The sequence below is a fragment of the Salvelinus fontinalis genome, chromosome 30, assembly GCF_029448725.1.
Source record: "Salvelinus fontinalis isolate EN_2023a chromosome 30, ASM2944872v1, whole genome shotgun sequence".
NCBI classification, from domain to species: domain Eukaryota; kingdom Metazoa; phylum Chordata; class Actinopteri; order Salmoniformes; family Salmonidae; genus Salvelinus; species Salvelinus fontinalis.
Window position 1 is genome coordinate 4,622,959 of NC_074694.1, and position 23,997 is coordinate 4,646,955.

Here is a 23,997-nt window from a genome sequence, read left to right on the forward strand (position 1 = left end):
GAGCACAGGGGACTTGGGACTCGATTGGCACTCAAGGTTTAGTGACTCCACTACATCCCTGGGGAAACAGTCCTCAGCTTGAGGTTTAGTGACTCCACTACATCCCTGGGGGAAACAGTCCTCAGCTTGAGGTTTAGTGACTCCACTACATCCCTGGGGAAACAGTCCTCAGCTTGAGGTTTAGTGACTCCACTACATCCCTGGGGAAACAGTCCTCAGCTTGAGGTTTAGTGACTCCACTACATCCCTGGGGGAAACAGTCCTCAGCTTGAGGTTTAGTGACTCCACTACATCCCTGGAGGAAACAGTCCTCAGCTTGAGGTTTAGTGACTCCACTACATCCCTGGGGGGAAACAGTCCTCAGCTTGAGGTTTAGTGACTCCACTACATCCCTGGGGGGAAACAGTCCTCAGCTTGAGGTTTAGTGACTCCACTACATCCCTGGGGGGGAAACAGTCCTCAGCTTGAGGTTTAGTGACTCCACTACATCCCTGGGGAAACAGTCCTCAGCTTGAGGTTTAGTGACTCCACTACATCCCTGGGGGAAACAGTCCTCAGCTTGAGGTTTAGTGACTCCACTACATCCCTGGGGGGGAAACAGTCCTCAGCTTGAGGTTTAGTGACTCCATTGTGCTACTCTCTCTCTCTCTCTGCTTGTGTGTGTCAGTTTGTTTTAATTTAATATCTACAGTACCAGTCAAAAGTTAACACACCTACTCATTCAAGGTGTTTTATCTTTATTTTCTACATTGTAGAATAATAGAAAAGACATCAACGCTATGAAATAACACACATGGAATCATGAGCACTTGAGAGAATGCCAAGAGTGTGCAAAGCTCTCATCAAGGCAAAGGGTGGCTACTTTGAAAATTCTCAAATATATTGTTTAACCTGTTGGGGATGGGGGCGCTGTTTAGACTATTTATGCTAATGTGGCTAATTTTTTAAACGGCTTCCCACAAAATCCTTGATCGTACAATATGCATATTATTATTATTATTGGATAGAAAACAGTCTATAGTTTCTATAGGAGTTGAAATTTTGTCTCTAAGTGGAACAGAGCCCATTCTACAGCAATTTCCCTGACATGGAGTCAGATTTGAGAAACGTTGGCCACTTTTCTGAAGTCATTTAAACGGGCACTGTCGTTGCTATGACTATACGGACACTTCTTACGTCTTCCCCTGGATGCCTTTACGTGATGACGATTCCAACGGGCTCGATTGCTCGTTCACAGGCCCTACAAATGAAAAAAACCTTTAGCTAGCAAGTCTTTTCTTGCTGCGTAACGCGCGTGGAAGACACCGACCCTCTCCTGTTCCAAGCATTAGTTTAGCCTGTTATATTTCTCCGGTCATCTTTTCACTCGTTATAGGAGTTACAAACATCACAAAGTAGTTAATTTAAAGCGTTTTATAGCAATTTATATCCGTTTAGTGCGATTTTGTGACATTTATTTTTGCAACGATGTGAAAAGTTGGACACGCTTTTCAGTTCATCCCGAACGTAGTTGACATTTCCACATGGCAAGAGGACAGCTTTCCACCAAAAGACGATTTCTCCCAAGAAAGGATCCTTTGCCCAAGATACTGATGGAAGAACAGCTCAAGGTAGGACATTTTTATTATGATAAATCGTGTTTCTGTCGAAACATTTTAGTGGCTTAGGACGCCATGTTTTTTGACGTAGCTTCGCTTGGCGCAAACTGTATTGAAAAGTAAGGATAAATTAAAAAATGTAATAACGCAATTGTATTAAGAATTAAATTGTCTATCAATCCCTGTCCACCCTATATTTTTTAGTCACGTTTATGAGTATTTATGTATAAGAGTAGATCACTGTCTAAGTGGCGCAAGGACAAATTCTGACCAGCCGAGTTACATTTCACATTGTCTAACCATGATTTTGGTGGCTAAATATAAACATTTTCGATCAAACTGTATATGCATGTTGTAATGTGATGTTACAGGAGTGTCATCGGAAGAATTCTGAGAAGGTTAGTGAAAAAATTAATATCTTTTGGCGATGTTGACTTTTATCGCTCACTTTGGCTAGAATCAATGCTGGGCTGCTAATTGCTATGTGCTAAGCTAATATAACGATTTATTGTGTTTTCGCTGTAAGACACTTAGAAAATCTGAAATATTGTCTGTATTCACAGGATCTGTGTCTTTCGATTCGTGTATGCTGTGTATTTTTACGAAATGTTTGATGATTAGTAGTTAGGTAAACACGTTGCTCATTGTAATTATTCTAGTCCATTTGTGATGGTGGGTGCAATTGTAAACTATGCCATATACCTGAAATATGCACTTTTTTCTAACAAAACCTATCCCATACCATAAATATGTTATCAGACTGTCATCTAATGAGTTTTTTTGTTGGTTAGGGGCTATAAATATCTTAGTTTAGCCGAATTGGTGATGGCTACTGGTGTTGGTGGACAAATAAAAGATGGTGGAATATGCTAATGTGTTTTTAGGTAATAGATGTACATCTTTACATATTGTGTCTTCCCTGTAAAACATTTTAAAAATCGGAAATGTTGACTGGATTCATAAGATCTGTGTCTTTCATTAGCTGTATTGGACTTTAATGTGTGAAAGTTAAATATTTTAAAAAAATATTTTTTTTGAATTTCGCGGCACTGGTTTTTCAGTGGGGGGGGGGGGGGTGTGCCGCTAGCGCCACGCTGATCCTAGACAGGTTAACACTTTTTTGGTTACTACATGATTCCATATGTGTTATTTCATCGTGTTGATGTCTTCACTATTATTCTACAATGTAGAACATTGTAATGAGAAAGTGTGTCCAAACTTTTGACTGGTACTGTATGTCGACGGAATTAGGAATTTACATGGCCAGATAAACCTTATGTGACCGGCCGCCTCGATTCGGTCGTATGTAGCAAAATTTGAAATTGTGTTTTTTATATTGGATAAAAGTAGAGACTCAGAGCTACAGAATGGTATATCATACACAGCAGTTGAGGAACAACGGGGAAAGTAATTCTGCTTTGAAAGTTGATAAACTTGAAACCCCACTTTTGAGAAAATAACCGTTGAATAGTTTTGGTACACCTACTGGAGAGCTCTTTGTGTAAACCCATTCAGCATCATTCTCACCCTCTTAAGCCTTAGCCCCACCCATCTCTCTAGCCTTAGCCCCACCCATCTCTCAAGCCTTAGCCCCACCCATCTCTCAAGCCTTAGCCCCACCCATCTCTCTAGCCTTAGCCCCACCCATCTCTCTAGCCTTAGCCCCACCCATCTCTCTAGCCTTAGCCCCACCCATCTCTCTAGCCTTAGCCCCACCCATCTCTCTAGCCTTAGCCCCACCCATCTCTCTAGCCTTAGCCCCACCCATCTCTCTAGCCTTAGCCCCACCCATCTCTCTAGCCTTAGCCCCACCCATCTCTCTAGCCTTAGCCCCACCCATCTCTCTAGCCTTAGCCCCACCCATCTCTCTAGCCTTAGCCCCACCCATCTCTCAGGCCTTAGCCCCACCCATCTCTCAGGCCTTAGCCCCACCCATCTCTCTAGCCTTAGCCCCACCCATCTCTCTAGCCTTAGCCCCACCCATCTCTCTAGCCTTAGCCCCACCCATCTCTCAGGCCTTAGCCCCACCCATCTCTCAGGCCTTAGCCCCACCCATCTCTCTAGCCTTAGCCCCACCCATCTCTCTAGCCTTAGCCCCACCCATCTCTCTAGCCTTAGCCCCACCCATCTCTCTAGCCTTAGCCCCACCCATCTCTCTAGCCTTAGCCCCACCCATCTCTCTAGCCTTAGCCCCACCCATCTCTCTAGCCTTAGCCCCACCCATCTCTCTAGCCTTAGCCCCACCCATCTCTCTAGCCTTAGCCCCACCCATCTCTCTAGCCTTAGCCCCACCCATTTCTCTAGCCTTAGCCCCACCCATCTCTCTAGCCTTAGCCCCACCCATCTCTCAAGCCTTAGCCCCACCCATCTCTTTAAGGCGTAACGTGGTAAACACACCCTGTATCCAATCAAATCCAAGTTTATTTGTCACATGCACAGGATCCAGAAGGCGTAAACGGTAATTGTCTCGACATGTTTATGAAATACAATAGATGCCTGTAATCACCCCCCAAACACACCTGGCTATGTTGATGGTTCATGTAATAATCTGGCCAAAGTGGAGTCTTTTGTTTAGCTAAACAATGAACCGGTACAACCCCAACTCATACCATTACCAATACAAACATTGTCATAGATGTAGTATGAATCTGCAGGAAGCTAAAGCTAACCAACTAGGTTCAATGTTAGCTAGTTAACATTAGGCTATAACTAGCAATGCAAATGGATTTCTGATTCGAATAATATTACTACACAGATCATACACGTAACGTTAGCTAGCGAGCCAGCAAGCTAACGTTTTGCAATAAAAATGACTTTGACCGAATTAGAAACGTATAGCTGTAAAATGTAGCTAGACTCTGACCCGTATACATGGAGGAACGCTTCACGGCAGACTGGAACCATTTAACTCTGTTTTGTTTGTAGCTACAGACGAGAAGGTCTGTCATCACTACCACTAGGAGAGGAGAGGCTGCTCTCTGTCATCACTACCACTAGGAGAGGAGAGGCTGCTCTCTGTCATCACTACCACTAGGAGAGGAGAGGCTGCTCTCTGTCATCACTACCACTAGGAGAGGAGAGGCTGCTCTCTGTCATCACTACCACTAGGAGAGGAGAGGCTGCTCTCTGTCAACACTACCACTAGGAGAGGAGAGGCTGCTCTCTGTCATCACTACCACTAGGAGAGGAGAGGCTGCTCTCTGTCATCACTACCACTAGGAGAGGAGAGGCTGCTCTCTGTCATCACTACCACTAGGAGAGGAGAGGCTGCTCTCTGTCATCACTACCACTAGGAGAGGAGAGGCTGCTCTCTGTCATCACTACCACTAGGAGAGGAGAGGCTGCTCTCTGTCATCACTACCACTAGGAGAGGAGAGGCTGCTCTCTGTCATCACTACCACTAGGAGAGGAGAGGCTGCTCTCTGTCAACACTACCACTAGGAGAGGAGAGGCTGCTCTCTGTCATCACTACCACTAGGAGAGGAGAGGCTGCTCTCTGTCATCACTACCACTAGGAGAGGAGAGGCTGCTCTCTGTCATCACTACCACTAGGAGAGGGGAGGCTGCTCTCTGTCATCACTACCACTAGGAGAGGAGAGGCTGCTCTCTGTCATCACTACCACTAGGAGAGGAGAGGCTGCTCTCTGTCAACACTACCACTAGGAGAGGAGAGGCTGCTCTCTGTCATCACTACCACTAGGAGAGGAGAGGCTGCTCTCTGTCAACACTACCACTAGGAGAGGAGAGGCTGCTCTCTGTCAACACTACCACTAGGAGAGGAGAGGCTGCTCTCTGTCAACACTACCACTAGGAGAGGAGAGGCTGCTCTCTGTCATCACTACCACTAGGAGAGGAGAGGCTGCTCTCTGTCAACACTACCACTAGGAGAGGAGAGGCTGCTCTCTGTCAACACTACCACTAGGAGAGGAGAGGCTGCTCTCTGTCAACACTACCACTAGGAGAGGAGAGGAGAATCTCTGTCAACACTACCACTAGGAGAGGAGAGGCTGCTCTCTGTCAACACTACCACTAGGAGAGGAGAGGCTGCTCTCTGTCAACACTACCACTAGGAGAGGAGAGGCTGCTCTCTGTCAACACTACCACTAGGAGAGGAGAGGCTGCTCTCTGTCAACACTACCACTAGGAGAGGAGAGGAGAATCTCTGTCAACACTACCACTAGGAGAGGAGAGGCTGCTCTCTGTCAACACTACCACTAGGAGAGGAGAGGCTGCTCTCTGTCAACACTACCACTAGGAGAGGAGAGGCTGCTCTCTGTCAACACTACCACTAGGAGAGGAGAGGCTGCTCTCTGTCAACACTACCACTAGGAGAGGAGAGGCTGCTCTCTGTCAACACTACCACTAGGAGAGGAGAGGCTGCTCTCTGTCAACACTACCACTAGGAGAGGAGAGGCTGCTCTCTGTCAACACTACCACTAGGAGAGGAGAGGCTGTTCTCTGTCATCACTACCACTAGGAGAGGGGAGGCTGCTCTCTGTCATCACTACCACTAGGAGAGGAGAGGCTGCTCTCTGTCATCACTACCACTAGGAGAGGAGAGGCTGCTCTCTGTCATCACTACCACTAGGAGAGGAGAGGCTGCTCTCTGTCAACACTACCACTAGGAGAGGAGAGGCTGCTCTCTGTCAACACTACCACTAGGAGAGGAGAGGCTGCTCTCTGTCAACACTACCACTAGGAGAGGAGAGGAGAATCTCTGTCAACACTACCACTAGGAGAGGAGAGGAGAGGCTGCTCTCTGTCAACACTACCACTAGGAGAGGAGAGGCTGCTCTCTGTCAACACTACCACTAGGAGAGGAGAATCTCTGTCAACACTACCACTAGGAGAGGAGAGGCTGCTCTCTGTCAACACTACCACTAGGAGAGGAGAGGCTGCTCTCTGTCAACACTACCACTAGGAGAGGAGAGGCTGCTCTCTGTCAACACTACCACTAGGAGAGGAGAGGCTGCTCTCTGTCAACACTACCACTAGGAGAGGAGAGGCTGCTCTCTGTCAACACTACCACTAGGAGAGGAGAGGCTGCTCTCTGTCAACACTACCACTAGGACAGGAGAGGCTGCTCTCTGTCAACACTACCACAAGGATAGGAGAGGCTGCTCTCTGTCAACTAAGGAGAGGAGAAGCTGCTCTCTGTCAACACTACCACGAGGAGAGGAGAGGCTGCTCTCTGTCAACTAAGGAGAGGAGAGGAGAGGCTGCTCTCTGTCAACACTACCACTAGGAGAGGAGAGGCTGCTCTCTGTCAACACTACCACTAGGAGAGGAGAGGCTGATCTGTCATCACTACCACTAGGAGAGGAGAGGCTGCTCTCTGTCAACACTACCACTAGGAGAGGAGAGGCTGCTCTCTGTCAACACTACCACTAGGAGAGGAGAGGCTGCTCTCTGTCAACACTACCACTAGGACAGGAGAGGCTGCTCTCTGTCAACACTACCACTAGGACAGGAGAGGCTGCTCTCTGTCAACACTACCACTAGGAGAGGAGAGGCTGCTCTCTGTCATCACTACCACTAGGAGAGGAGAGGAGAGGCTGCTCTCTGTCAACACTACCACGAGGAGTGAGGAGAGGAGAAGCTCTGTCAACACTACCACTAGGAGAGGAGAGGAGAGGCTGCTCTCTGTCAACACTACCACTAGGAGAGGAGAGGCTGCTCTCTGTCAACACTACCACTAGGAGAGGAGAGGCTGCTCTCTGTCAACACTACCACTAGGAGAGGAGAGGAGAATCTCTGTCAACACTACCACTAGGAGAGGAGAGGAGAGGCTGCTCTCTGTCAACACTACCACTAGGAGAGGAGAGGCTGCTCTGTCAACACTACCACTAGGAGAGGAGAGGCTGCTCTCTGTCAACACTACCACTTGGAGAGGATAGGCTGCTCTCTGTCAACACTACCACTAGGAGAGGAGAGGCTGCTCTCTGTCAACACTACCACGAGGAGAGGAGAGGCTGCTCTCTGTCAACACTACCACTAGGAGAGGAGAGGAGAGGCTGCTCTCTGTCAACTCTACCACTAGGAGAGGAGAGGCTGCTCTCTGTCAACACTACCACTAGGAGAGGAGAGGCTGCTCTCTGTCAACACTACCACTAGGAGAGGAGAGGCTGCTCTCTGTCAACACTACCACTAGGAGAGGAGAGGCTGCTCTCTGTCAACACTACCACTAGGAGAGGAGAGGAGAATCTCTGTCAACACTACCACTAGGAGAGGAGAGGCTGCTCTCTGTCAACACTACCACTAGGAGAGGAGAGGCTGCTCTCTGTCAACACTACCACTAGGAGAGGAGAGGCTGCTCTCTGTCAACACTACCACTAGGAGAGGAGAGGCTGCTCTCTGTCAACACTACCACTAGGAGAGGAGAGGAGAGGCTGCTCTCTGTCATCACTACCACTAGGAGAGGAGAGGAGAGGCTGCTCTCTGTCATCACTACCACTAGGAGAGGAGAGGCTGCTCTCTGTCATCACTACCACTAGGAGAGGAGAGGCTGCTCTCTGTCAACACTACCACTAGGACAGGAGAGGCTGCTCTCTGTCAACACTACCACTAGGACAGGAGAGGCTGCTCTCTGTCAACACTACCACTAGGAGAGGAGAGGCTGCTCTCTGTCAACACTACCACTAGGAGAGGAGAGGCTGCTCTCTGTCAACACTACCACTAGGAGAGGAGAGGCTGCTCTCTGTCAACACTACCACTAGGACAGGAGAGGCTGCTCTTTGTCAACACTACCACGAGGATAGGAGAGGCTGCTCTCTGTCAACTAAGGAGAGGAGAAGCTGCTCTCTGTCAACACTACCACGAGGAGAGGAGAGGCTGCTCTCTGTCAACTAAGGAGAGGAGAGGAGAGGCTGCTCTCTGTCAACACTACCACTAGGAGAGGAGAGGCTGCTCTCTGTCAACACTACCACTAGGAGAGGAGAGGCTGATCTGTCATCACTACCACTAGGAGAGGAGAGGCTGCTCTCTGTCAACACTACCACTAGGAGAGGAGAGGCTGCTCTCTGTCAACACTACCACTAGGAGAGGAGAGGCTGCTCTCTGTCAACACTACCACTAGGAGAGGAGAGGCTGCTCTCTGTCAACACTACCACTAGGACAGGAGAGGCTGCTCTCTGTCAACACTACCACTAGGAGAGGAGAGGCTGCTCTCTGTCATCACTACTACTAGGAGAGGAGAGGAGAGGCTGCTCTCTGTCAACACTACCACGAGGAGTGAGGAGAGGAGAAGCTCTGTCAACACTACCACTAGGAGAGGAGAGGAGAGGCTGCTCTCTGTCAACACTACCACTAGGAGAGGAGAGGAGAGGCTGCTCTCTGTCAACACTACCACTAGGAGAGGAGAGGCTGCTCTCTGTCAACACTACCACTAGGAGAGGAGAATCTCTGTCAACACTACCACTAGGAGAGGAGAGGAGAGGCTGCTCTCTGTCAACACTACCACTAGGAGAGGAGAGGCTGCTCTCTGTCAACACTACCACTAGGAGAGGAGAGGCTGCTCTCTGTCAACACTACCACTAGGAGAGGAGAGGCTGCTCTCTGTCAACACTACCACGAGGAGAGGAGAGGCTGCTCTCTGTCAACACTACCACTAGGAGAGGAGAGGAGAGGCTGCTCTCTGTCAACACTACCACTAGGAGAGGAGAGGCTGCTCTCTGTCAACACTACCACTAGGAGAGGAGAGGCTGCTCTCTGTCATCACTACCACTAGGAGAGGAGAGGCTGCTCTCTGTCATCACTACCACTAGGAGAGGGGAGGCTGCTCTTTGTCATCACTACCACTAGGAGAGGAGAGGCTGCTCTCTGTCATCACTACCACTAGGACAGGAGAGGCTGCTCTCTGTCAACACTACCACTAGGAGAGGAGAGGCTGCTCTCTGTCAACACTACCACTAGGAGAGGAGAGGAGAAGCTCTGTCAACACTACCACTAGGAGAGGAGAGGAGAGGCTGCTCTCTGTCAACACTACCACTAGGAGAGGAGAGGCTGCTCTCTGTCAACACTACCACGAGGAGAGGAGAGGCTGCTCTCTGTCAACACTACCACTAGGAGAGGAGAGGAGAGGCTGCTCTCTGTCAACACTACCACTAGGAGAGGAGAGGAGAGGCTGCTCTCTGTCAACACTACCACTAGGAGAGGAGAGGCCTTTCTCTTAAGCGTATCAGCCTTGTCTAGAAACAATCCCTTAGTCCCTTCCACCCTTGTGGATATCAAGGTTATTTCAGGACGGGGCCGTTCTTTCTCAGGCATGGAAGCTGAGGGGCTATGTTGTTACATTTAATACAGCCAGATGGGCCATTGTGTTAGTGCTGAGAGGCCCCAGTGAGAGGTGTGGTTTGTGGAAAGTTTGGGTCAGAGAGGAGAGGAGGAAACCAGAGTGAGTCAGAGCACCATAGATCCAGAGGGATTTGGTTTTGTGTGTTTACTTCTCAGCCTTCCTATGGCCTGATGTTGCTCTGGACTAAAATATAACTGGATAACTTGCTAAAGGATAACTGGATAACTGGATAACTGGCTAAATGATAACTGGCTAAAGGATAACAGGATAACTGGCAAGGGGATAACTGGCTAAATGATAACTGGATAACTGGCTAAATGACAACTGGATAACTGGCTAAATGATAACTGGATAACTGGCTAAAGGATAACAGGATAACTGGCAAGGGGATAACAGGATAACTGGCTAAAGGATAACATGATAACTGGCTAAAGGATAACAGGATAACTGGCTAAAGGATAACAGGATAACTGGCTAAAGGATAACAGGATAACTGGCTAAAGGATAACAGGATAACTGGCTAAAGGATAACTGGCTAAAGGATAACTGGCTAAAGGATAACTGGCTAAGGGATAACAGGATAACTGGCAAGGGGATAACAGGATAACTGGCTAAAGGATAACTGGATAACTGGCTAAAGGATAACTGGCTAAAGGATAACTGGCTAAAGGATAACTGGATAAAGGATAACAGGATAACTGGCTAAAGGCTAACTGGCTAAAGGATAACATGATAACTGGCTAAAGGATAACTGGCTACAGGATAACAGGATAACTGGCTACATGGTAACTGGCTACAGGATAACTGGCTACAGGATAACTGGCTACAGGATAACTGGATAACTGGCTAAAGCATAACAGGATAACTGGCTAAAGGATAACATGGTAACTGGCTAAAGGATAACATGATAACTGGCTAAAGGATAACAGGATAACCGGCTACAGGATAACATGATAACTGGCTAAAAGATAACAGGATAACTGGCTAAAGGATAACAGTATAAAGGATAACTGGATAACTGGCTAAAGGATAACAGGATAACCGGCTACAGGATAACATGATAAGTGGCTAAAAGATAACAGGATAACTGGCTACAGGGTAACAGGATAACTGGCTACAGGGTAACAGGATAACTGGCTAAAGGATAACTGGCTAAAGGATAACAGGATAACTGGCTAAAGGATAACAGGATAACTGGCTAAGGGATAACAGGATAACTGGCTAAAGGATAACTGGATAACTGGCTAAAGAATAACTGGCTAAAGGATAACTGGATAAAGGATAACAGGATAACTGGCTAAAGGATAACTGGCTAAAGGATAACATGATAACTGGCTAAAAGATAACATGATAACTGGCTAAAGGATAACTGGCTAAAGGATAACTGGCTAAAGGATAACTGGCTAAGGGATAACAGGATAACTGACTAAAGGATAACTGGCTAAAGGATAACAGGATAACTGGCAAGGGGATAACAGGATAACTGGCTAAAGGATAACAGGATAACTGGCTAAAGGATAACATGATAACTGGCTAAAGGATAACAGGATAACTGGCTAAAGGATAACAGGATAACTGGCTAAAGGATAACATGATAACTGGCTAAAGGATAACATGATAACTGGCTAAAGGATAACTGGCTAAAGGATAACTGGCTAAGGGATAACAGGATAACTGGCTACAGGATAACTGGCTAAAGGATAACAGGATAACTGGCTAAAAGATAACATGGTAACTGGCTAAAGGATAACATGATAACTGGCTAAAGGATAACTGGCTAAAGGATAACTGGCTACGGGATAACAGGATAACTGGCTACAGGATAACTGGCTAAAGGATAACAGGATAACTGGCTAAAGGATAACTGGCTAAGGGATAACAGGATAACTGACTAAAGGATAACTGGCTAAAGGATAACAGGATAACTGGCTAAAGGATAACAGGCTAACTGGCTAAAGGATAACTGGCTTAAGGATAACTGGCTAAAGGATAACAGGATAACATGATAACTGGCTAAAGGATAACAGGATAACTGGCTAAAGGATAACAGGATAACCGGCTACAGGATAACATGATAATTGGCTAAAAGATAACAGGATAACTGGCTAAAGGATAACTGGCTAAAGGATAACAGGATAACTGGCTAAAGGATAACAGGATAACTGGCTAAAGGATAACTGGCTAAAGGATAACATGATAACTGGCTAAAGGATAACAGGATAACTGGCTAAAGGATAACAGGATAACTGGCTAAAGGATAACAGGATAACTGGCTACAGGATAACAGGATAACTGGCTACATGATAACATGATAACTGGCTAAAGGATAACATGATAACTGGCTAAAGAATACCATGGTAACTGGCTAAAGGATAACATGATAACTGGCTACAGGATAACCGGCTACAGGATAACATAACTGGCTAAAAGATAACAGGATAACTGGCTAAAGGATAACTGGATAACTGGCTAAAGGATAACTGGATAACTGGCTAAAGGATAACTGGATAACTGGCTAAAGGATAACTGGATAACTGGCTAAAGGATAACTGGATAACTGGCTAAAGGATAACTGGATAACTGGCTAAAGGATAACATGATAACTGGCTAAAGGATAACAGGATAACTGGCTAAGGGATAACAGGATAACTGGCTAAGGGATAACAGGATAACTGGCTAAGGGATAACAGGATAACTGGCTAAGGGATAACAGGATAACTGGCTAAAGGATAACTGGCTAACTGGCTAAAGGATAACTGGCTAACTGGCTAAAGGATAACAGGATAACTGGCTAAAGGATAACATGATAACTGGCTACAGGATAACAGGATAACTGGCTACATGGTAACTGGCTACAGGATAACTGGCTACAGGATAACTGGCTACAGGATAACTGGATAACTGGCTAAAGCATAACAGGATAACTGGCTAAAGGATAACATGGTAACTGGCTAAAGGATAACAGGATAACTGGCTAAAGGATAACAGGATAACCGGCTACAGGATAACAGGATAACTGGCTAAAAGATAACAGGATAACTGGCTAAAGGATAACTGGATTACTGGCTAAAGGATAACAGGATTACATGATAACTGGCTACAGGGTAACAGGATAACTGGCTAAAGGATAACAGGATAACAGGATAACTGGCTAAAGGATAACTGGCTAAAGGATAACAGGATAACTGGCTAAAGGATAACAGGATAACTGGCTAAGGGATAACAGGATAACTGGCTAAAGGATAACTGTATAAAGGATAACTGGATAACTGGCTAAAGGATAACAGGATAACCGGCTACAGGATAACATGATAACTGGCTAAAAGATAACAGGATAACTGGCTAAAGGATAACTGGATTACTGGCTAAAGGATAACAGGATTACATGATAACTGGCTACAGGGTAACAGGATAACTGGCTAAAGGATAACAGGATAACAGGATAACTGGCTAAAGGATAACTGGCTAAAGGATAACAGGATAACTGGCTAAAGGATAACAGGATAACTGGCTAAGGGATAACAGGATAACTGGCTAAAGGATAACATGATAACTGGCTAAAGGATAACATGATAACTGGCTAAAGGATAACAGGATAACTGGCTACAGGATAACTGGCTACAGGATAACTGGCTACAGGATAACAGGATAACTGGCTAAAGGATAACATGATAACTGGCTAAAGGGTAACATGATACCTGGCTAAAGGATAACAGGATAACTGGCTACAGGATAACAGGATAACTGGCTAAAGGATAACAGGATAACTGGCTAAAGGATAACATGATAACTGGCTAAAGGATAACAGGATAACTGGCTACAGGATAACTGGCTAAAGGATAACAGGATAACTGGCTAACGGATAACATGATAACTGGCTAAAGGATAACTGGATAACTGGCTAAAGGATAACTGGCTAAAGGATAACTGGATAACTGGCTATCGATAACATGATAACTGGCTAAAGGATAACAGGATAACTAGATAACTGGCTAAAGGATAACAGGATAACTGGCTAAAGGATAACAGGATAACTGGCTAAAGGATAACAGAATAACTGGCTAAAGGATAACTGGATAACTGGCTAAAGGATAACTGGCTAAAGGATAACAGAATAACTAGATAACTGGCTAAAGGATAACTGGATAACTGGCTAAAGGATAACTGGATAACTGGCTAAAGGATAACTGGATAACTGGCTAAAGGATAACTGGATAACTGGCTAAAGGATAACTGGCTAAAGGATAACTGGCTAAAGGATAACTGGCTAAAGGATAACTGGATAACTGGCTAAAGGATAACTGGATAACTGGCTAAAGGATAACTGGATAACTGGATAACTGACTAAAGGATAACTGGCTAAAGGATAACAGGATAACTGGCTACAGGATAACTGGCTGAAGGATAACTGGCTAAAGGATAACAGGATAACTGGCTACAGGATAACAGGATAACTGGCTACATGATAACAGGATAACTGGATAACTGGCTAAAGGATAACAGGATAACTGGCTAAAGGATAACAGGATAACTGGCTAAAGGATAACAGGATAACTGGCTAAAGGATAACAGGATAACTGGCTAAAGGATAACAGGATAACTGGCTAAAGGATAACTGGCTAACGGATAACATAATAACTGGCTAAAGGATAACAGGATAACTAGATAACTGGCTAAAGGATAACTGGCTAACGGATAACATAATAACTGGCTAAAGGATAACAGGATAACTAGATAACTGGCTACAGGATAACAGGATAACTGGCTAAAGGATAACATGATAACTGGCTAAAGGGTAACATGATACCTGGCTAAAGGATAACAGGATAACTGGCTACAGGATAACTGGCTACAGGATAACAGGATAACTGGCTAAAGGATAACAGGATAACTGGCTAAAGGATAACATGATAACTGGCTAAAGGATAACAGGATAACTGGCTACAGGATAACTGGCTAAAGGATAACAGGATAACTGGCTAACGGATAACATGATAACTGGCTAAAGGATAACTGGATAACTGGCTAAAGGATAACTGGCTAAAGGATAACTGGATAACTGGCTATCGATAACATGATAACTGGCTAAAGGATAACAGGATAACTAGATAACTGGCTAAAGGATAACTGGATAACTGGCTAAAGGATAACAGGATAACTGGCTAAAGGATAACAGAATAACTGGCTAAAGGATAACTGGATAACTGGCTAAAGGATAACTGGCTAAAGGATAACAGAATAACTAGATAACTGGCTAAAGGATAACTGGATAACTGGCTAAAGGATAACTGGATAACTGGCTAAAGGATAACTGGATAACTGGCTAAAGGATAACTGGATAACTGGCTAAAGGATAACTGGATAACTGGCTAAAGGATAACTGGCTAAAGGATAACTGGCTAAAGGATAACTGGCTAAAGGATAACTGGATAACTGGCTAAAGGATAACTGGATAACTGGCTAAAGGATAACTGGATAACTGGATAACTGACTAAAGGATAACTGGCTAAAGGATAACAGGATAACTGGCTACAGGATAACTGGCTGAAGGATAACTGGCTAAAGGATAACAGGATAACTGGCTACAGGATAACAGGATAACTGGCTACATGATAACAGGATAACTGGATAACTGGCTAAAGGATAACTGGATAACTGGCTAAAGGATAACAGGATAACTGGCTAAAGGATAACAGGATAACTGGCTAAAGGATAACAGGATAACTGGCTAAAGGATAACAGGATAACTGGCTAAAGGATAACAGGATAACTGGCTAAAGGATAACAGGATAACTGGCTAAAGGATAACAGGATAACTGGCTAAAGGATAACAGGATAACTGGCTAAAGGATAACAGGATAACTGGCTAAAGGATAACAGGATAACTGGCTAAAGGATAACTGGCTAACGGATAACATAATAACTGGCTAAAGGATAACAGGATAACTAGATAACTGGCTAAAGGATAACTGGCTAACGGATAACATAATAACTGGCTAAAGGATAACAGGATAACTGGCTAAAGGATAACAGGATTACTGGCTACAGGATAACTGGATAACTGGCTACAGGATAACTTGCTAAAGGATAACTGGCTAAAGGATAACAGGATAACTAGCTAAAGAATAACAGGATAACTGGCTACAGGATAACTTGCTAAAGGATAACTGGCTAAAGGATAACATGATAACTGGCTAAAGGATAACTGGATAACTGGCTAAAGGATAACAGGATAACAGGATAACTGGCTAAAGGATAACAGGATAACTGGCTAAAGGATAACTGGCTAACGGATAACAGGATAACTGGCTAAAGGATAACAGGATAACTGGCTAAAGGATAACAGGATAACTGGCTAAAGGATAACAGGATAACTGGCTAAAGGATAACTGGCTAAAGGATAACTGGCTAAAGGATAACTGGCTAAAGGATAACTGGCTAAAGGATAACTGGATAACTGGCTAAAGGATAACTGGATAACTGGCTAAAGGATAACAGGATAACTGGATAACTGGCTAAAGGATAACTGGATAACTGGCTAAAGGATAACAGGATAACTGGCTAAAGGATAACAAGATAACTGGCAGTTCTGTCACGCCCTGGCCTTAGTATTATTTGTTTTATTTATTATTTTAGTTAGGTCAGGGTGTGACATGGGGTATGTGTGTATTTTGGGTTATTATATGGTAGAGGGGGTGTTGGTTGTAGTTTATGGTTTTGTGTTGAGTATATGTGTCTAGCTGTGTCTATGTTGGGTGTAGTTGTCTATGGTGGCCGGAATGGGTTCTCAATTAGAGACAGCTGATTTCGGTTGTCTCTAATTGGGAGCCATATTTAAGACTGCCATAGGCTTTAGCTGTTTGTGGGTCATTGTATATGTCTATGTCGATGTAAGTAGTCTGTGTGTGCACTTACGTTTGAAGTTTCACGATCGTTTGTTGTTTTTGTTAGTGTTGTATAAGTGTTTGGTGTTCATCTTCGTCGTTTTAAATAAAGAAGATGTATTCAAATCATGTTGCGCCTTGGTCCTCTCATTCACGTCAACGCGATCGTGACAAGTTCACAATAACAACAACAGAAGTCTTGTGATATAGAATTTCCCATTGTGTCTTTATGACTGACTGAGCAGCTATAGATCAGTGATTTAATAGCTTTATTTTTCATACATAAACAATATCCAAACAACAACATCTATCACATAGGGCCTCTGAAACAAAATGGCTTCTTGAGGTCAGCACATTCATTCTTTCATATAGCCTGAATGTTGTCTGTTGTGGTCCTCTTCAGTTCTGGCAGTTTGGTGAGTGGGTGGACGTGGTGATTGATGACCGGCTGCCGGCGAAGGATGGAGAGCTGCTGTTTGTTCACTCGGCCCAGGGCTCTGAGTTCTGGAGCGCCCTGCTGGAGAAGGCCTACGCCAAGTAAGGGACATCACTCACCACCATACACAACACCTGGTGTACACTACACATAGGAGTTCTGTCATGATGCCTTCATGAAGTATGTTTATCTGGTTTCTAATGGTCTGTCTCTCTCTTCTCTGGTCTGTCTGTCAACATTCCTGTCTGCCTGTCTCTCTCTCCTCTGGTCTGTCTGTCACCATTCCTGTCTGTCTGCCTGTCTCTCTCTGGTCTGTCTGTTCCCATTCCTTTCTGCCTGTCTGTCCCCATTCCTGTCTGTCCCCATTGCTGTCTGTCTGCCTGTCTCTCCCTCTGGTGTGTCTACCTGTCCCTATTCCTGTCTGTGTCTTTCCCTATTCCTGTCTGTCTCTCTGTCTGTCTGTCTTTCTGTCTACCTGGCCCCCTTTCTGTTTGTCTGTCTGTGTTTGTCCACCCTCCTCTCTCTCTCTCTCCCTCCCCGTCTGTCTGTACACCTGCCTTCCTACTCTCTCTGTCTCTGTCTCTCTTCTCTCTCTCCACTCTCTCGCTCTCTCTCTCTCCCTCCCCGTCTGTCTGTACACCTGCCTTCCTACTCTCTCTCTCTCTCTCCCTCCCCCTCTCTCGCTCTCTCTCGCTCTCTCTCTCGCTCTCTCTCTCTCTCTCTCTCTTTCCCTCTCTCTCCCTCCCTCCCTCTCTTTCTCTCTCTCAGGGTGAATGGATGCTATGAGGCTCTCTCCGGAGGCTCTACCACTGAGGGTTTTGAGGACTTCACAGGAGGGATAGCAGAGAACTATGACCTGAAGAAGGCTCCCTCCAACCTGTTCCAGATCATCAGGAAAGCCCTGGCCTCTGGAGCTCTGCTGGGCTGCTCCATCGATGTATGACTTCAGAATATTATAATATTATTATCGACTTTCAGGATCATTTTCCATGTGTATTGTAAACATTGTTTTACCTACTTTGGTTTAAGTGGCTCTGGTAAAAGACACAAATGTGAAGGAGACAGTCACTGTTACATGCAGTGAGGGCCGGGATATTATCTATGTGAAGGTTTTACTTACATTCAGTGACACAGTGCATTTAACGAAAGTAAGTGGCTTTGGGTAACAACGTCAGTTAAAAGACTAAGCGGAGAAGGTCGCGTGTTTTACCAGAAGGTCGCGTGTTTTACCAGAAGGTCGCGTGTTTTACCAGAAGGTCGCGCGTTTTACCAGAAGGTCGCGCGTTTTACCAGAAGGTCGCGCGTTTTACCAGAAGGTCGCGCGTTTTACCAGAAGGTCGCGCGTTTTACCAGAAGGTCGCGCGTTTTACCAGAAGGTCGCGCGTTTTACCAGAAGGTCGCGCGTTTTACCAGAAGGTCGCGCGTTTTACCAGAAGGTCGCGCGCTTTACCAGAAGGTCGCGCGCTTTACCAGAAGGTCGCGCGCTTTACCAGAAGGTCGCGCGCTTTACCAGAAGGTCGCGCGCTTTACCAGAAGGTCGCGCGCTTTACCAGAAGGTCGCGCGCTTTACCAGAAGGTCGCGCGCTTTACCAGAAGGTCGCGCGCTTTACCAGAAGGTCGCGCGCTTTACCAGAAGGTCGCGCGCTTTACCAGAAGGTCAAATGCAGTAAACGTTCGGAGGCGGTTACTTGGACAGAGGTTAATTCTAGTCCTGGACTAACGAGCAAGCCGAATGAAGATTCTCATGGATAATTATTGTAGGTTCTGTGAGCTACTTGGTCGAGCTGTTAACAGAGTGTTATCTTTAGTTTGGTCGTGGTTTAGTTAGGGTTTCTGGTTCCCTGTCTCTCCAGATCACCAGTCAGGCAGACTCAGAGGCCATCACCAATCAGAAGCTGGTGAAAGGACACGCCTACTCTCTGACCGGGGCTATCGAGGTAACATCAGACAATATCTGATACATTATATCCACACTATCCTAGCCTGGTCACAGGTCTGTTTGTGCTTTACAGCCAACTCCATATGGCCAACCCTCTATGGCCAACCCTCTATGGCCAACCCCCTATGGCCAACCCCCTATGGCCAACCCCCTATGGCCAACCCCCTATGGCCAACCCCCTATGGCCAACCCCCTATGGCCAACCCCCTATGGCCAACCCCCTATGTCCAATCTCCTATGGCCAACCCCCTATGGCCGACCCCCTATGGCCTACCCCCTATGGCCGACCCCCTATGGCCGACCCCCTATGGCCGACCCCCTATGGCCAACCCCCTATGGCCAACCCCCTATGGCCAACTCCATATGGCCAACTCCATATGGCCAACCCTCTATGGCCAACCCTCTATGGCCAACCCTCTATGGCCAACCCTCTATGGCCAACCCCCTATGGCCAACTCCTATGGCCAACCCCCTATGGCCAACCCCCTATGGCCAACCCCCTATGGTCAACCCCTATGGCCAACCCTCTATGGCCAACCCCCTATGGCCAACCCCCTATGGCCAACCCCCTATGGCCAACCCCCTATGGCCAACCCCCTATGGCCAACCCCCTATGGCCAACCCCCTATGGCCAACCCTCTATGGTCGACCCCTATGGCCAACCCCCTATGGCCAACCCCCTATGGCCAACCCCCTATGGCCAACTCCATATGGCCAACCCTCTATGGCCAACCCTCTATGGCCAACCCCCTATGGCCAACTCCTATGGCCAACTCCCTATGGCCAACCCCCTATGGCCAACCCCCTATGGCCAACCCTCTATGGTCAACCCCTATGGTCAACCCCTATGGCCAACCCCCTATGGCCAACCCCCTATGGCCAACTCCATATGGCCAACCCTCTATGGCCAACCCCCTATGGCCAACCCTCTATGGCCAACCCTCTATGGCCAACCCTCTATGGCCAACCCCCTATGGCCAACTCCTATGGCCAACCCCCTATGGCTAACTCCTATGGCCAACCCCCTATGGCCAACTCCTATGGCCAACCCCTAATGGACAATGGCCATATGAGTTGGCTGTAGAGCAGGAACAGATCTTGGACCAGTCTAACCCTCGTAGTGTATGAGATCTGTCTGAACCCAAAGCAGGGTCTAACTACTGTATGATGACCTTACTAAACCAGGTGAACTACCGCGGCCGCAAGGAGAAGCTGGTCAGAGTGCGTAACCCCTGGGGAACAGTGGAGTGGACTGGGGCCTGGAGTGACAAGTAAGAAATACATCGGTCCCCTGAATGATACGCATCGGCCCCCTGAATGATACGCATCGGTCCCCTGAATGATACGCATCGGTCCCCTGAATGATAGGCATCGGTCCCCTGAATGATAGGCATCGGTCCCCTGAATGATACGCGTCGGTCCCCTGAATGATAGGCATCGGTCCCCTGAATGATAGGCATCGGTCCCCTGAATGATAGGCGTCGGTCCCCTGAATGATACGCGTCGGTCCCCTGAATGATAGGCGTCGGTCCCCTGAATGATAGGCGTCGGTCCCCTGAATGATAGGCGTCGGTCCCCTGAATGATACGCGTCGGTCCCCTGAATGATAGGCATCGGTCCCCTGAATGATACGCATCGGTCCCCTGAATGATAGGCATCGGTCCCTGAATGATAGGCATCGGTCCCTGAATGATAGGCATCGGTCCCCTGAATGATAGGCATCGGTCCCCTGAATGATACGCATCGGCCCCTGAATGATACGCTTCGGCCCCTGAATGATAGGCATCGGTCCCCTGAATGATAGGCATCGGTCCCTGAATGATAGGCATCGGTCCCTGAATGATAGGCATCGGTCCCCTGAATGATAGGCATCGGTCCCCTGAATGATAGGCATCGGTCCCCTGAATGATACGCATCGGCCCCTGAATGATACGCTTCGGCCCCTGAATGATACGCATCGGTCCCCTGAATGATACTTTTGCGAGCCGCATTGCTGAAGCCTGAGGAGAAAAGAAGCTCACTAAAAACTTCCAAATGGTGAAAACCATTAAATTTTGAGATGGGGGGGGTGAAAACCATTAGATTTTGAGATGGGGGGGTGAAAACCATTAGATTTTGAGATGGGGGGGTGAAATCCATTAGATTTTGAGATGGGGGGGGTGAAAACCATTAGATTTTGAGATGGGGGGGTGAAATCCATTAGATTTTGAGATGGGGGGGTGAAATCCATTAGATTTTGAGATGGGGGGGTGAAAACCATTAGATTTTGAGATGGGGGGGTGGGGTGAAATCCAAAGTTGTGCTAAATATTCATTGGCTATGTCATGGCTAATTTGTAAATGATACTTATTGATACTGTTGGGGATTTGTTCCTTGTCAATCATTGGCTCATTGGTGAAATTAGCATTCAGACAATATATTTTAAGTAAATCAATCATTCATTTATTAATGCAATTGCAGACAGAAGTTGACAGCAGGAACACAGCTCATATGTTTCCCAGTTAGTTCTTCACCCCACCTCAGGGCCCAGCTGATTTTATACATGCGATCACTCCCTAGTGGTATTGATCACCTACGTCAATGTATGTGTGTATCAATAAACTGAGGTTACCTTATAAGGCAACCCGGTACAGTAGCTTCTCTGAATTTCTTAGAATTGTCCACTTTCTCACAAGATCAACATGTCAAAACCAGACAGTGGTTACTTCTCTTTATCTCGTTTCGGTCTGACTCAGACCCGGCCTGCAAGCACACTCTCACAACAGCCAGGGATTAACCACACAGAATAATATAGATGGCTTGTGCAACGTATAGTGGCAGAGTTTTTAGACACATAACAACAGTATCTTATTATAAGGCCTGCAGCAAAACATATGAATTTTAAGATCCCCTTAATCAATAATGAGGAGGGTCTTTGGGACCCACCCCCTACAATATATTACTAGCTCAAAATCTGAATCTGCGAAAATGACAAGTTTAATTAGTGGTTGATGAGGATTTCAGAACCAAAGTGTGGGTGGGGGGTGGGGGGACAAAAAACACAGGCTATCGTCTTGAACAGGAAAGATGCACATCCCTAATTGACCCCCCCCCCCCGGCCTTGATGCTTTCCAGTTTCCACTCAACTTGGTTCAACATGAATCTAGTAAATCTTTCTCAGATCATTTAACTTGAGTGTAACAGGACTGTGGTTCTTCTCTCTCTCTCTCTCTTTCTTTCTCTCTCTCTCTCTCTCTCTCTCTCTCTGTCTCTCTCTCTCTCTCTCTCTGTCTCTCTCTCTCTCTCTCTCTCTCTTTCTCTCTCTCTCTCTCTGTCTCTCTGTCTCTCTGTCTCTCTGTCTCTCTGTCTCTCTGTCTCTCTGTCTCTCTGTCTCTCTGTCTCTCTGTCTGTCTCTCTCTCTGTCTCTCTGTCTCTGTCTCTGTCTCTCTTTCTCTCTCCAGCTCCTCTGAGTGGAACAACGTGGATGTTTCTGAGCGGGACAACGTGAAGGCAGACGATGGAGAGTTCTGGTAACTTCATCAATCAATACAGAACTCAAAGGACCAGTTTCCCGGACCTAGATTTAACCTAGTTCTTGAGTAAAAATAACTTTCAATAGAGAATCTCCGCTTTTTTGGTCCCAAGACTTTATCTGGGTCCAGGAAGCCAGGCCATAATGTCTTATCATTATATCCTCAGTGTCTGTTCAGTGTCTGTTATATCTCCCTTATAGTCACTGAAGCAATAGACGTTGTGTGCTCATTATCCTCAGTGTCTGTTTGGTTTTAGTGGTTTTTATCTGTACTGCTTTGCGATCTGTTTTTTTTTTTACAGGATATATTTCACAGACTTGGTGTTTCTTCATGTCTATACAGGATGTCCTTCTCTGACTTCACGAGGCACTACCATCGTCTGGAGCTCTGCACTCTGACCCCTGACACTCTGACCACTGATGACGTTAAACACTGGAGCGTGTCGAACTACGATGGTTCCTGGAGGAAAGGTTCGACCGCTGGAGGATGCAGGAACAATCCCTGTAAGTCTAACTGCAGTATGCAGGAACAATCCCTGTAAGTCTTACTGCAGTATGCAGGAACAATCCCTGTAAGTCTAACTGCAGTATGCAGGAACAGTCCCTGTAAGTCTTACTGCAGTATGCAGGAACAATAGTTAGGTATGTGCACCAGTATTCTTCTGTGAGATCAGATGACCTAGACCCCGAAACACCTTGTCTTCTCTGGGATGACCTAGACCCTGAAACACCTTGTCTTCTCTAGATGACCTAGACCCTGAAACACCTTGTCTTCTCTGGGATGACCTAGACCCCGAAACACCTTGTCTTCTCTGGGATGACCTAGACCCTGAAACACCTTGTCTTCTCTAGATGACCTAGACCCTGAAACACCTTGTCTTCTCTAGATGACCTAGACCCTGAAACACCTTGTCTTCTCTAGATGACCTAGACCCTGAAACACCTTGTCTTCTCTGGGATGACCTAGACCCTGAAACACCTTGTCTTCTCTAGATGACCTAGACCCTGAAACACCTTGTCTTCTCTGGGATGACCTAGACCCTGAAACACCTTGTCTTCTCTAGATGACCTAGACCCTGAAACACCTTGTCTTCTCTAGATGACCTAGACCCTGAAACACCTTGTCTTCTCTGGGATGACCTAGACCCTGAAACACCTTGTCTTCTCTAGATGACCTAGACCCTGAAACACCTTGTCTTCTCTGGGATGACCTAGACCCCGAAACACCTTGTCTTCTCTTGGATGACCTAGACCCTGAAACACCTTGTCTTCTCTGGGATGACCTAGACCCTGAAACACCTTGTCTTCTCTAGATGACCTAGACCCTGAAACACCT

At 46.4% G+C, this 23,997-nt stretch overlaps 1 protein-coding gene across 1 annotated transcript in view; it reads left to right on the top strand.

The window, feature by feature from the left end:
- LOC129828554 (calpain-2 catalytic subunit-like) overlaps positions 1 to 23,997 on the top strand; it is a 52,172-nt gene that overhangs the window by 17,258 nt on the left and 10,917 nt on the right. The window contains exons 4-9 of the mRNA XM_055889576.1: positions 17,179 to 17,312; positions 17,980 to 18,148; positions 19,065 to 19,148; positions 20,336 to 20,421; positions 22,591 to 22,659; positions 23,005 to 23,165. Of these exons, the coding sequence (XP_055745551.1) occupies positions 17,179 to 17,312; positions 17,980 to 18,148; positions 19,065 to 19,148; positions 20,336 to 20,421; positions 22,591 to 22,659; positions 23,005 to 23,165 (703 nt within the window). The remainder of the gene's footprint in view (positions 1 to 17,178; positions 17,313 to 17,979; positions 18,149 to 19,064; positions 19,149 to 20,335; positions 20,422 to 22,590; positions 22,660 to 23,004; positions 23,166 to 23,997) is intronic.